This window comes from Hyaena hyaena, unplaced genomic scaffold (genome assembly GCF_003009895.1).
Source record: "Hyaena hyaena isolate Hyena2069 unplaced genomic scaffold, ASM300989v1 scaffold_45, whole genome shotgun sequence".
NCBI lineage: Eukaryota > Metazoa > Chordata > Mammalia > Carnivora > Hyaenidae > Hyaena > Hyaena hyaena.
In genome coordinates, this window is record NW_024080677.1 from 404,398 (window position 1) to 420,208 (window position 15,811).

Below are 15,811 nucleotides of genomic sequence, written 5' to 3' on the forward strand. Positions count from 1 at the left end.
CAATCCCAATAAATTCTATATCCTTATACTTCAGTGGAGGTCCTAAACTGGTTTTCTTTTGGCAAGTCGTGTCAGCTGGATCTTCTTTGTATCTGTCATTGCAGATGGCGTTTAATGATTGCTTTAGTTTGAGCTATCCTGGTAACCCCCAGCCGGGGGACTTGATTGAAGTGTTTCGTTCTGGCTATCAGCACTGGGCACTGTACCTGGGTGATGGTTATGTTATCAACATAGCACCTCTAGGTAAGTTTTGTTTCTGGCAACTCCTGGGAGCATTTGAATTCTTTTATGATAAGAAGGAGTCATGAATGAAATCATAAAAGAAGACAAAATAGAAATAAAATGTAGAAAGTAGATAAATGTATCTGAAATAGGTTTAGAGAAGGACACAGTAAGACCATAGTGGCTTTGGCTAAATCACAAAGACCAATGGACATTAAAATTTAAAACCTCTGGATTAAAAGAAACCCACACAATTACAAAGGAAATAATCCACTGGGAAAATATTTCTCACAAACGTAAGAGTCCGTGTCTTTGTATATGACACAAATCATTTCGATTTGTTCAACATCTATTGATAGGTTACCCAGTATGTGCCAAATGTTATTCTAGATGCTGAGGATACGTAAACACCAAACTCCCAACAAACAAATGGGTAAAGAACTAAGAACAATATGTAGAAGAAGAAAAGAAGCCAATACCCATCTTTAAAGGGAGTGGTCTAGGAATTGTATGACAGAATAACACATTTTATGCCTATCGCCTTAGTGAAGATTTAAAAGTGATAATAGTCAGTGTTGATAAGGGTATAATGAAATCAAAACAAGGATATTGTTGAAAGAAATGAAAGTTGGGGTGCCTGAGTGGCTTAGTCGGTTAAGCGTCCGACTTTCGCTTAGGTCATGATCTCGCGGTTCGTGGGTTCGAGCTCCGCGTCGGGCTCTGTGCTGACTGCCAGCTCAGAGCCTGGAGCCTATTTCAGAGTCTGTATCTCCCTCTCTCTCTGACCCTCCCCTGCTCATGCTGTCTCTCTCTCTCTCTCTCTCTCTCTCTCTCCTAGAAATAAATAAAAATATTTAAAAAAAAAGAAAGAAATGAAAGTTGATAACATTGTTTACGAAAGCAATTTAATAATATGTATGAAGAGTCTTAAAAGAATTCATATGCTCTGACCCTGTAATTGTCCTTCTCTGAGTCTATTCTTCAGAAATATTTATAGAGATGTAGAGTAACATTCATTATAAGGGTATTCACTTCTATCTCATAACAGTTAAAAAAAAACAGGCAATGGCAGATTAACAAGTGATGGTGAGGATGCGGAGAAAAGGGAATCCTTCTGCACTATCAGTGGGAATGTAAATTGGTGCAGCCATTGTGGAAAACAATATGATGTTTCCTCAAAAGATTAAAAATAGATATACCTATGATCCAAGAATTCACTGTTGGATATTTGCCCAAAGAAAATGAAAACACTAATTTGAAAAGATATATGTACCCCTATGTTTGCTGCAGCATTACTTACAATGGCCATGATAAGCAGCCTAGGTCTCCATTAATAGATGAATTGATAAAGAAGATGTAACATAATACACACAAACACACACACACATATAATATGTTATATATATAATATGTAATATATGTATGTAATGGAATATTATCCAGCCATAAAAAAGAATGAGCTCTTGCCTTTTGGATTAACATGGATGGATCTATATGGTATTATGCTATGTGAAATAAGAGAAAGACGAATACCATATGTTTTCACTTATACATGGAATCTAAGAAAAAAACAAACAACCCACAAAACCACAAATGAACAAACAACCAGAAACAGACTCACAAATACAGAGAGCAGTGGGTGGTTGCCAGAGGGGAGGGATAGGGCGACCGGTGAAATATGTGAAGGGGATGAAGAGGTTAAAAAAAAAAGAAGCCAACAATAGTTTAGATTCAATAGGGAACTAGTTAAATGAGTTATGACTTCGCCACAGAATATTAGACTATTCTGTGTTTGACAGAATTCTTTAGTTATAAGTAACAGAAACAAACAAAGATTAGCAGAAGCAAAAAGGCAAATTCCTTGATTCACTGAGGGAAACTACAAAATGGATAAAGATGGTTGGTGCCCCGGCTTCAGGGATGCCTGGATGTAGGGGTATGAACATGATATTTTAAGAAAAAATTTTTTCATGTTTATTTTTGAGAGAGAGAGAGGAGAGAGAGACAGAGCACAAGCAGGGGAGGGGCAGCGAGAGAGGGAGACACAGAATTCAAAGCAGGCTCCAGGCTCTGAGCTCTCGGCCCAGAGCCCAACGCGGGGCTTGAACCCACAAACCATGAGATCATGACCAGAGCCGAAGTCGGCCACTTAACCGGCTGAGCCACTCAGGCACCCTGGGGTATGAACATGATTATCAAGACTCACATCTGCATTTCCTTTCCATGTATTGTCTTCATTCTCCTAGACTATGTCTTTCTAGGAAGCTGAACTGATAGTCATCAAAATCCTTAGGCTCTCGTTCTTATAGTCTTGTGACCTAACAGGAGAGAGCCAATCCCTGCCTGTTGCAATTAGAAATAGAGTGGAGAACAATCTCATCTGGTGGATCCCTTACCTATTCCTGTACCATCCTTGTCCCCTGGAGAAGGAGAGACTATGATTGGCCCACGCAAAAGCTTTTCCAGAAAGAAAGAGGCAGAGTGAGATGGGGTGCTAGATAGGCCAAAACAATAGTGATTTAACAGACATTAAAAATCTTATTTCTGGACATGCTTAATTGCTTGAGAAATAATCTTGCCTGACATTCATCTGAAAAATTCCAGATTAAAAATACAGTGGGTCCTATGATACCTAGTTTGCAAAGAAATAATATATACCCATGTGAATTCACACCTAGGCATTCATCAATATACATGGGTTAATAAAAGACATATTGAAAGTACCTCAAAATAATTACTTGATTATTTATGGGTGGGTAGTTAATGGGTGATTTAAATTTACATATTTATGTTGTTTTTTTCTGTATTTCCTAAATATTTAGAAACAAGCACAAATTAACTTGTTTTTTAAGGAAAAAAATGTATGCAAATAACAAGTAGCCTGGGGTATATTTTTCTTCAAGTCACCTTTAAAAAGAAGTATTAATAATCTTGGTCTTACTATCTTGAAGATGTCTGAGAATTTCTAATGAAGTGATTTTTGCAACATTTGAGATATTGCCTCTTGTTCTAGAATATTGGAAACAGAAATGGCAAGTAAAGTGACATTTATGATACAGAGTGATTAGTTTCTGCAGAATCTAGTGATTAACACTAAGCAATGCAGCATTATCGCTGTAGCTTTCACGTCTGGAAAATAATAGATTTTTTTCTAGGCTTTCCTTATTTTCATCTGTTAAGCTCCATATTAATATGGTTCTAGCGCTGAGCTTTGATCCTGTAGACTGAAATCCAGGTTCTGGTTCTGCTGTTAGCTATTTGTGTGATATTTTGCAAGCCAGTTTACCTCTCTAAGCTTCAGTGTCTTCATCTATAAATTGATAGCATCATTCTAGTATAAAAAAACTTCAGTAATTCTAACTAGGAGACCTAGGCTCAAAGAACTTGTAATGTACAAGAACTTTCAACGTGTAAGATATTTGCCAGAAATGTTGCTTGAAGGGAAAGGGGCTTGGAAGGCAGGAAAAAAGAAGAGGAGAAAAGAAAGTTAGCTTTCAGTGATTACAAAAAGGAAGACTCTCTAAACACTGGTTACGTGGAGACTCTCTCTCTCATGATTGACTTGAACACATAGCCAAGCATAGCAGTCTTGGGCAGATGGAGAGGGACCCGGGCCTGGCATTAGAGCTGAACACTGAACAGTCGTCTGTCCAACCTCAGATACAGGCAGTCGCAGGCCAGGAGACACGGATACCTAGCAGTCTAGGCAAATGCTTGCCAATTAAGGCAGCTAAAAGGGAGTTGCAGGTGGTGGAACATGTACTAGGTGGGTAGCACATAGCATGGAGCCACATCTAATGGACTTTGACTACTAGGCTAGATTTCGTTTCAGGACCGTGTTTCTTGGCCAAAAGGAACTGGCAAGATAAAACCAGCTTGACCCCGGCTGACCCCTGGGAGGGGTTTCAAATTGGAACCAAATGGAAGCCAAGTTGAGAGAGCAAGTGTAAAAAACAGAGAAAGGGGTACGGAGCACACTTAGACAAGTAGGATGAGGTTATCGATCACCATGCACAGCTGCTGAGGCCCAGAGATAGTTTGGAAGGGTTCAGATGCTGAAAAAGAGCATATTTTATAGAAAAAAGAGGAGGCAATGGTTTTATCTGTACTATGCTAGGAACATGTACCAAGATCGTTAATAATAATGGCAACTGATAGAGAACTTACTCCTCAAGAATGGGGAGTTTTCTCACCCAGTTTGCTGTATGGGTAGATACAGGGTTTCTCTTATATTTTCACTCACATAGTATTAAGTGTTATTGATAAACTATCAAATGCGTTATTAAGCCTGGTAAGAGTAAGTGGCTTCTGGTCTGGCGGTAAGTTTGGAACGGAGCTAGGTTCGGTGACTCCATCCTTTCCAAAGTTGTGGCATTGCAATGCTATGGCATTGGGGTTCTCTCACCACATCTTGCTAACCAGCATTCTCCTTATAGAGGATGGCGTTTCTGCAGCATTTACGAGCGCTAAGTCTATATTTAGCAGGAAGGCCCTAGTGAAGATGCAGCTCCTGAAGGATGTCGTGGGAAACGACACATACAGAATAAATAATAAATATGATGAAACTTATCCTCCCCTCCCCGTGGAGGAAGTCATGCAGCGGTCAGAGATTGTAATTGGACAGGAGGTGGATTATGACATACTTGTCAACAACTGCGAGCATTTTGTGACTTTGCTTCGCTACGGAGAAGGAATTTCAGAGCAGGTGAGTTTTCTTTAGAAGCTGTAAAAGAAGTTTCTTACCTTGGAAAAATAGGAACTACTGACTATGATAAGATTCTCAGGCCTCAGAAACATGAAAAGAACGAGAAAAGATGAGAATCCGAAGGATAAGGAAATGAATGAAGGGGTCCAAGATCCTGTAGCAGTTATGACCACATGAGTGTTAGAACGTGGACATCGTGAATTTAGGGCTAAAGGAACTTGAGGCAGAATTAAGACCATAGCTTTTCTGTCAGTTCTATTGCCTTCTGTCCTTCGGGGTTTTTCCCTCCCATTTCCCTGCCATCCAGCAGTTTCAAATCAGTAACCTCACATGCTGAAAGGAACATCCTGAAAAGAATGGTGAAATATTAAAATGGGAGTTCATTTGCCAGAAAGAGAGATGGTAACTCGTGAATTCTTCTCCATTAGCTGAGAGAGGCCAACTAATGACAGATATATTTGGGTGGGTTTGAAAATTATTCCTATCTCCTTGCAATGCAAGTGTCAGAGGAACCCTGTGCTTTTAAGCAGACCTTTTCATTAACTGAGATTTTGGGTGATTTCTTAAAATGGATAAATTATTTTAAAAAAATTTTTTAAATGTTTTATTTCTGAGAGAGGGACAGCGTGAGCAGGGGAGGGTCAGAGAGAGAGGGAGACATAGAATCTGAAGCAGGCTCCAGGCTCTGAGCTGTCAGCACAGAGCCCGACGCGAGGGTGGAACCCACTAACTGTGAGATGATGACCTGAGCCGAAGTCGGACGCTTAACCGACTGAGCCACCCAGGCGCCCCTCATTACTTTATTTTTAAAGTAGCATGTAATGTTGTCACCTCTCACACTGTTTTGCGCCACCAGTCCGATTCCAATGTTGATATTCTAACCTAAAGATTTATTAAAGTGATATTAGAGAATGAATAGAGGCTCCCAGTATCTTGAAATGGTTGAATCGGTTATATAAACATCTGTTCTAAGGAATTAGTTTACAATTCCTCTCACAGAAGCTTGGGAAGATGGTACAGGGAACATAATGAAAGGATACATTTGTTCTCATTAGGAAATAATTTAATTGGAAATTCATTTTTATTAGCAAATATATTAACATAATGAATGTTCTAGTCACATGTAACAATAAATCGTTTCCGAGCCAGAACACAGAGGATAGCCACACAAATTCCTGCTGACCTTCACATTGAAAACTAATGGTATAACCAGGAAATGGAGCCCATCCCTCTCCTTTGTAAATGATAAAGTTATCCACTGTGTTCAATTTTTTTTTTTAATGTGGCTTAAAAAGAAAAGGATTAGAACCATCTTCTTGCTTGGCTCTAATATATGATCCCTCATCTTTTCCCCTTTCATACCCAGAATCAAGACCCATGAAAAATTAATCATTCCTCAACAACTAGAACTGTTCTCTAGCTGGTCTTGTGGAAAGAAGTATAATGACAACCTTAAGAACTCGCCTAGGCTTAGACACTGTGCTTCCCAGAACCACAACCTCATCTTCCCCAGTTATTAGCTGGGTGGCTTTGAGAACATTCTTTATCAGTTTCCTAGTCTATAAACTGAGGCTGTTTGGGGGATTATACTAGATTTTTGAAGTCTCTTAGCACACTTACTACATCTCATCCATCCCAGTAGACAATGTATCTTAGATTATAGCATTTAAGAATTTTATAGCTCTTTATTGGTACTCTTCGTTAATATTTATGTTGATCTGATAGAAACTATAACTTTATTATTATTTTCATTACTATCAATAATTCATAGTATTACTACTAATAATAGCTAATGTTCGATTAGTTTTGGGGTCTCCCTAGGGATTGGGGGCCCTTTTTTGAAAGTTTCAACAAATGTATGTATGTATATATGCATGTATGGATTTATTTATTATTAAGTTAGCTAATATACAGTATATACAGTGTACTCTTGGCTTTGGGAATAGATTCCCATGATTCATTGCATACATACAATGGCCAGTGCTTATCCCAACAAGTGCCCTCCTCAATGCCCATCACTCACTTTCCCCTCTCCCGCATGTCTCCCCACCCCCATCAGCCCTCAGTTTGTTCTTTGTATTTTAGAGTCTCTTATGGCTTGCCTCCGCCTTTGAAATTATTTATTCCCCTTCCCTTCCCCCATGGTCTTCTGTTGACTTTCTCAAATTCCACATGAGTGAAAACATAGGACATCAGTCTTTCTGTGACGGACTTATTTCACTTAGCGTAATACCCTCCAGTTCCATCCACATTGTTGCAAATGGCAAGAGGTTGTTGCCTGTTTTCTCCTCTAGGGTTTCGGTGGTTTCTTGTCTCACATTTAGGTCTTTTATCCATTTTGAGTTTATTTTTGTGTGTGGTGTAAGCAAGCGGTCCCTTTCCATTCTTCTGCATGTCGCTGTCCAGTTCTCCCAGCACCATTTGCTGAAAAGACTGCCTTTTACCCGTTGGATACTCTTTCCTGTTTTGTCAAAGATTAATTGGCCATTCATTTGTGGGTCCAATTCTGGGTTCTCTCTTCGATTTCAATAGTGTCTGTTTTTGTGCCAATACCATACTGTCTTGACGATGACAGCTTTGTAAGAGGCTGAAGTCTGGGATGGTGATGCCTCCTGCTTTGGTTTTCTTTTTCAACATTACCTTGGCTATTCTATTCGGGGTCTTTTGTGGTTCCAAACAAAGTTTAGGAATGTTTGTTCTAGCTCTGAGAAGGTTCCTGGTGCAATTTTGCTATTTCTTTGAATGTGTGGATTGCTTTGGGTAGTATTGACATTTTAACAATATTTTTTCTTCCAATCTATGAGCATGGAATGTTTTTCCATTTCTTTGTGTCTTTTTCAATGTCTTTCATAAGTTTTCTATAGTTTTAAGCATACAGATATTTTATATCCTTACTGAGGTTTATTCCTAGGTATCAGTGGTTCTTGGTGCTATTGTAAATGGGACCAATTTCTTGATTTCTCTTTCTGCTGCTTCATTAGTGGTGTATGGAATTGCAACCAATTTCTGTACATGGATTTTATATCCTGCAACTTTGCCGAGTACACGTATCAGTTCTAGCATCTTTTTGGTGGGGTCTTTCAGGTTTTCCATGTACAGTATCGTATCATCTGCAAAAAGTGAAAGTTTGACTTATTCTTTGCCAGTTTGGATGCCTTTTATTTCATTTTGTTGTCTAATTTCTGAGGCTAGGACTTCCAGCACTATGTTAAACGACAGTGGTGAGAGTGGACATCCCTGTCGTGTTCCTGATCTCAGCGGGAAAGCTCTTAGTTTTTCTCCATTGAGGATGATATTAGCGGTGGGCTTTCATAAATGGGCTTTTATGATGTTAAGGTATGTTCTTTCCAACTTTCTTAAGGGTTTTTATTAAGAAAAGATGCTGTATTTTGTCAAATACTTTTTCTGCAACTGTTGACAGGATCATATGACCCTTATCCTTTCTTCTTCTAATGTGATATATCACACTGATTGATTTGTGAATATTGAACCTGCCCTGCAGCCCAGGGATGAATCCCACTTGATCATGGTGAATAATTCTTTTAACATGCTGTTGAATTCGATTTGCTAGGATTTTGGTGAGAAATTTTGCATCCATGTTCACCAGGGATATTGGCCTGTAATTCTCCTTTTAGTGAGTGGGGTCTATGTCTGGTTTGGGAATCCAGGTAATGCTGGCTTCATAGAATGAGTCCAGAAGGTTTCCTCCCATTTCTATTTTTCAGAACAGCTTGAGAAGAATAGGTATTAACTCTGCTTTAAATGTCTGGTAGAATTTCTCAGGGAAGCCATCTGGCCCAGGACTCTTATTTGTTGGGGGATTTTTGATAACTGATTTGATTTCCTTGCTGGTTATGGGTCTGTTCAAATTTTCTATTTCTTCCCATTTGAGTTTTGGTAGCATGTGGGTGTCCAGTAACCTGTCCATTTCTTCCAGGTTGTCCAATTTGTTGGCATATAATTTTTCATAGTATTCTCTAATAATTGTTTGTATTTCTGTGGTGTTGGTTGTGATCTGTCCACTTTCATTCATGATTTTATCTATTTGGGTTCTCTCTCTTTTTGTGAAGTCTGGCTAGGGGGTTATCGATTTTGTTTATTCTTTAAAAAAAACAGAACTTCTATGCATTGATCTGTTCTTCTGGTTGTTTGCTTTTTTCAGATTCTATATTATTTATTTTTGCTCTGATCTTTATTATTTCTCTTCTTCTGCTGGTGTTTCTTTGTTGCTCTGCTTCTAGTTCCTTTAGGTGCGAGGTTAGGTTTGTGATTCTTCTTGTTTTTTTGAGATAGGCCTGGATTGCAATGTATAGGACTGCCTTTGCTCCAAGGGATTAGGGGTCTTGAACATAGAACAGTTTTCTTGGGGAATGGCTATGTATTTCCTTCAAATTAAAAAACCTCAACTGTGTTTAAAAAGATTGGAAAGGTGGAAGGATCATGGTCCATCTTTTTTCGTCTTTGTACTTTATGTTTTAAAAAAATTAATAGATTTTTTTTTTAGAGCAATCTACAATTCACAGCAAATATGATCTGGAAGTTTAGAGAGTTCCCACATAACTCTCCCCCACCATCAACGTTCCATATCAGCATGGTATATTTGTTATAAACAATGAACCAACACTAACACATTACCCACCAAAGTCCATAGTGAAGGACACTAGAATATCACCCCAAAATATGTGCCATAAAGATTATTTTGAGCCAAAGGCAGTTGAGAAGACGCAGGCCCTGCTCTCCACCTATTTGCCTAAAAGTGGGAGATACATTTTCAAAGGCATCCCCCTTCCTTTGCTAGCAGGAGGGACAAAACCTACTCATCACAGACAACCAATAGAGGAATCTAAATAACCTTTACCAACTAGCCTTTGCCATTAGTTTCCCATATATTTACCTTCACATGATCTGCCACCCTTGGAAGCCTGAAACTGCTTTCTTTGTCCTGTCATTATTCTACAAATGTACTGATCTTTGTGGAAGATGTGCTGTACAAGCCTGAATCCTAAGCCACCTCTTTGAGTTGCTATTCCCTGAGTTTCTTCCATGTAGATAGGAGATGTACATGTTAGTAAACCTGTTTGGTTTTCTCTTGTCAGTTTGTCTTTTATTAGTGAGCCTCAGCTGAAAATCTAAGATGGATAAAGGAAAAATGTTGTCTCTCAAAATAGTTTACATTAGGGTTTAGTCTTAGTGTTGTCCATTCTATAAATTGTAACAACTGTGTAGTGACATATATCCATTATTACAGCATCATACAGAAGTTTCCCTGCCCTAAAACTCCTCTATGTTCTGCTTGCCTATTCATCTTTCCTCCTCTCTAAGTCTCTGGCAACTACTGAGCAGAATGCATACTAAGCAATACGCATTTAAAATTCCTCCGTGCCTGTTCATGATTTGGTAACTCATTTTTCTTTATCACCAAGTAACGTTCCATTGTCTGGATGTGCATTCACCAACCAAAAACATCTTGATTGATTTCAAGTTTTAGTCATTATGAATAAAACTGCTAGAAACCTTTGTGTGCAGGTTTTTGTGTGTGGATATAAATTTCCAACTCCTTTGGGTAAACACCAAGGAGCATGATTACTGGATTGTATGGTAAGAATATATTTATTGTTAGAAACCAAAGTGGTTGTGCCCTTTTGCATTCCCACCAACAATGAATGAGAGTTCCTGTTTTTCCATGTCTTCTAGCACATTTAGTGTTATGAACATTTTGGGATTTAGCCATTCAATAGGTACATAGTGGTGTCTCACTGTTTTAATTTGCAATTCCATAAACATGTAGGAAGTTAAGCATCTTTTCATACGCTCCTTTGTCATCTGCACGTTTGATGACGCGTCTCTTGAGGTCTTTGCCCATTGTAAATTGGGTTGCTTGCTTGTTTTCTTTTTGTTGAGTTTTAAGAGCTTTTTACATATTTTGGATAACAGTTCCTTATCAGATTTGCCTGTTGGAAGTGATTTTTTCCTAGTATGTGGCTTGTCTTTTCTTTTAAACAAGATTTTAAGTAGACATTTTCCACTGGTAGAGTCTTAGCAAGGTATTAAAATGTGCCTAGCTTTGTGGAAGATGGGAGCACTCTTGAATAGGCTTGGACAAGCTGATCTACAATACATCCTGACTGTGCCTCAGTACATCGCACTGTAATCTTAGAGTCTCAGAGAAAGAGGAAATTTGATAAACCCTGTGGTCATCTGTGACCCAGCTACACTGTGTCAGGATACAGCACTCCAGATTCAACTAATGTTTCCTTGGTCATGCATAGGTTCTCAGAATGAGGCCTTTATTATGGCCACCAGTCAGAAAGCCCATAAAGGATCAAAGTGTGAAGAGTCAGCTTAGGTGATTTTATAATCCTAAGTAAATCATGCAATAAAAGCTCTGCTTCATACTCATTCTGGGAACGTTCTGAGATATTATAATCTTGCACGTCAGATCCCAGTACATATAACGCCAAGGGATTGCCTGAACTACACAGGATTTTGCCATCTAGACTATAACTTTAAGTAAGTGTTTGGGATTTGGGAAACTGTGTGCACTATAGGAAACAGTTTCCTTGTAATTGTATCTGGCCTGCGTGCTCTTAAGGGATTTTGGTTTAGGATCACATTGCTCTCCCCAGGCCTCTTAGATTTGTGGGATTTCTTTCACTTCTTGTATTTCTAGTGGCTGAAAGATAACACAGTGAGTTAGGTCGGCATTTAGCTGGGACCACCCTACCCACACAATCTGACGTTTCCCCAAGGCTGTACCCTGCTGCCATTTGACTCCTCTCTCTAAAGACGCCAATTGGACCTTCCTATTTGTTCATTGCCTGCCATGTTTCCCTGTATCAGATCTTCCTGGGATCTCAGCATCTGCCTGGAATTCTATGAGAGTTAGGCTTGATTTATAATCCTTGAGCCCTCTCTGATTATTGATTTAGCCTTTCTTTGGAATTTTGTCCTCTGTCTTGTATCTGCCTGTCCCTTCGGCTCCCTATGGGTAGTTCTGGGCTGTAGCAAATTCTGAGTCTTCTCCGGGAAATAACTTAGGTGGTGACTAATTAAAAATTATGAATAAAACAAGCAAGCAAGCAAATACATAACGTTAGGATTGTCAACCGAAATAGTATTTGTCATTTGTTTGCCAGCTGCCGTTCTCCCTGGCAACTGTGGATGGTGTCAGAGCAGGGAGTTATGGTGACCGGCCTCGTCCCTGCAGACCACAGGGTGACGTAATGGAGTAAACACTCCTGTCATGAGCTGCTGTCTTGGCCAGGCCCTTGCGGTTGGTAGGCAGGTAGCACTATGTGGCAGTCACGTGGGGGTGGCAGGCTATGTGGTGGAGCCCCATGGGTTAGAGACAGGGCATGCTCAAACATGATCTGGGTCAGGCTTTCCAGCATTTGGGTTGGTCCCCAGAATCATTTGGGGGACATGTTTCGCTTTATTTGAAAGCCTGATTCTTAAATCCCAGAGAACAACTGTTGTTTTCAGAATATCTGATGACTCTGAAGCATCTGAATATGACCTTTGGGTCATAAAACCGCTCAAACTCATGCAGATGGAAAGCAATGTTTGCTGAGTGCCATGAAAATCCTGAATATTTATTAGATTCCTCATCATGATGATGATTAATACCCTTAAAGCTGTAAATGTCTGAACTCCTTTATGGACAATTGAGCTTGAGAGTGGTTTATTTTAGTTTGTCTACATGAGAAATTAATTTGTGACACAATAGTTAACATCAATAGTGACCTCTTTTGAAGTTTGCTTATCAAAATAGAAATTGAATCTACCAAATAAGAGCTTATAGGTGGTTAGCTTAGATTACGTCTGTGAATTATTTTGCTAGTTGACATTCTTGAGTCAGGGAACACACACACACACACGCACAGACACACACACACACAAACACGTACACAGATATTCACTCTGGTATAGACCAAACTACGGTGTATTTAGGAGGCAGGGATTATTTGGAGGGGAAACACATGGTTCATAGCTCAACTGATATCTAAATTTACATCTTGGTGAGATGACCCCAGGCAAATCATTTAACTTACCAAGTTTTGCAAAACAGGAGTAATACTACCTCCTAGATGTACCACGATGATTATTAAGAATTGTGCCAAGATGAGTTATAAACTGTTGGGGGCCATAAAAATAAGAAGAACATATACCTATGTGTATTTAACTCTATCTTCATCATAATTATAAAAACTACAAATTTATTCATCTTCACACAGAATTTAATTTTGCACGAAGCTTTAAGTTTTTCCAGTGTAATTGAAAGGGTCTTTCAAGTGAAAGGGTCTTTCAAAGGATTTAGGACACTGAGGTGCCTTTAGAATAAGATGTGGTCTTTTCTGTTTCTCATTTCTCTGTAGGCCAACCAAGCAATAAGTACCATTGGGTTTGTGACCGCTGCTGCTGGTGCCTTCTCACTCCTGGGCTTATTTCCAAAAAGACAAAGAGCAAAATACTATTAACAGTTTACTGAAGAGATATTGGAACTGAAGGAATTTGTGAGGAGGGGAAAAAAAACTGGGATGAATATTATTTTCGATGCATCATTATTGTTCCAAATTCCAGTGATGGATGGCAGGCTCTTTAATAAATTGCTTACCAATGTTATCTCATCATTGAGCCATGGAAATTTTTCTCCCTACCAGCAGAGATCTGCCGTGGCAGCTTAAACAAGAAGCAGTAGCCTTTTGAGCAAGCCACCGAAAGATCTTAAAACAATCACGTCGCATTTTATCTTCTACCATAAATATTGTTTTCCTTTTTCCTGAAGGCAGCTACTTTGTACTTGCCAGAGGAAGTAAAATCACACTGATATGTGATTTTAAAAGAAATGTTGAGATCCCCCAAATTGTTGAGATTGACATCGAACTTCGTATTCCTTTTCTGGTCCGAAAAGAAACTGGGGAATTGAGCATTTGGTTAAGCAGTTTGAGGAGCTTTGATTAACAATCCATTTGAGGGTGGACTCCTATCGCCTAGTTCCTGTGCAGATGGGGGTGGGGCGGATGGGAGACGGGATCCTTTCCGCTGGTGTTTCAGATCCAGTGATTTCCCTGGAAGTCACTCATTTGTCAGGAGTATGAGCCACACAAGAGTGGGCTGTTACTTCTACAGAGCTACATTGTATCCTTTGAAGTATTTCAAGGCTTTGGCCTTTTTAACCTTAAAAAGAGATCATTAAAGTAGGTTTGATGTGCCATATTTAGACAACAAGATCTCATGTTACTGTTCAAGGCTTTTACTGTAAGTCAAAGAGTATCATGATTTTATTCTTGCATTTTATTGATTATCTGTTGAATGAAACAAATTGCTGTTTGATACGTTCCCAAGGGAATTCCTGTTGGCAGCTGGTGGAGAAAAGTGAATGCAGGTCTCCATACCCTAGGATTGTATCAGACATTGTAGCATTACCCTACAGACCACACCACTAACCAATGACATCCTTCTTATGTCATAACTAAAAGCATGGCATTAAATAAAGAAAAAGTTCAAGTAAATGGGGGTGAGAAGGTACGATCAAGGAATAAGGAAAGCAGTAGATAAAGTAACTCAACAGAAGACGCAGTGAACAGATAGCGTTTATGACCCTATCACTGACAGAAACCCAACTCTCTTCCTTGTTCCCTGTCTAACCTCTTCCCTTAATGACATCAGTTCTGTCTCCAGATAACCCCCAAACTCCCTCTTCCTCCACTGGTCCTCTGGGAGGAGTAAGTGTCTTCTACCAGATACCACGATCCAAAATGACCCCTTCATTTTTATTCTAAGCTGAGTTTCCTCTTCCTTTGATGCTCTGCTTTCAAGTAATAGTAAAAAGAAAAATAAAGCATTTTTTCTAATATTGTCAAATTAGGGTGAGATTGGCATAATATGTTACCTTTCCCAAGGTGTGCTTACCTTTTGATAAAGGGTGAGTGCAGAGGGCACATTTTACCCAAAGCAGGAGACTTGTGTGTGGTGGAATTACCATGCCAACCAATGGGAGAGGGAGCAGAAGTGGAAACAGAAAGGACTTCCTGAGATCTTCAAGTCAAACCTTAATCGTGAACTTAGACCTCTCTACTCCAGAAGGCAGTCCTAACTATGCTGTGTCACAAATGTACTTTTAAATCCAATTCAAGGATACTTTTCCCACATAGGTGGTGTTCAGGCTCCAGTGCCGTTCACCCTGAGAGGAGAGCTCACGAAGTCAGTCATCAGTTTGCCCATAGAAATGGCCATTCTTGACGATGGGCAGCTTGAGACTGTCCAGTTTGCGTTTCTTACAGGTAAACATTTGGGGTCATGCTCATGGTGCTTTTATCAAGAACTTTCTTCCAAGATCATTCAATCCTTCTCTGAGAGTACGTTCAGCAAAGTCAAGGGTAGAGTTCAACTATATTATGTGCCCTCACCCCACACACACAAAAGATCTGTGAAATAAATATCATCATCTCTCAGATAACTAATAGGTTGTTGGAAAAACCGGGCAAGGGAGGCTGTACATTTATTGAATAAAGATTTATTAATCTTTTTATGTTATCTAAATGTCACAGTGTGTCAATTGAATCTTCTGATTCTGAAGGTCAAATGACTAAATACAGATATGCCAGTTCAAGGTCCGGGCGCCATATATTTCAGGTTGACAAACATTTCTTAATCTAAAAATCTTCTTCTTCCTTTCATCTTTCATTGGTAGTCACTAAATTGACACGTTTTTATATGATCCCTCTCCAAAGCCGTGCACCCACGAAAAGGTTAAAAAGCAAATAAAATGTAAATATATTTACATTTGTTTTTATAGGAATTTGTATTTCTGCTTCTGGTTTGTATACAGAAGTATAGAATTCTATCTACAGCAGTGCATTGCTGAAATGCTGAAAACATTTT

General features: G+C 39.2%; 1 protein-coding gene across 6 annotated transcripts in view; it reads left to right on the forward strand.

Moving 5' to 3' along the window:
* PLAAT1 (phospholipase A and acyltransferase 1) overlaps positions 1-15,811 on the forward strand; it is a 40,463-nt gene that overhangs the window by 16,653 nt on the left and 7,999 nt on the right. For 5 of the 6 annotated variants that reach the window (XM_039230398.1, XM_039230399.1, XM_039230393.1 and 2 more), the window contains 2 exons: positions 105-243; positions 4,659-4,927. In XM_039230398.1, coding sequence (XP_039086329.1) covers positions 105-243; positions 4,659-4,927 — 408 coding nt within the window. Of the gene's footprint in view, positions 1-104; positions 244-4,658; positions 4,928-13,302; positions 13,555-15,811 lie in introns of those variants that run through there. The other variant, XM_039230394.1, reaches the window with a different exon arrangement.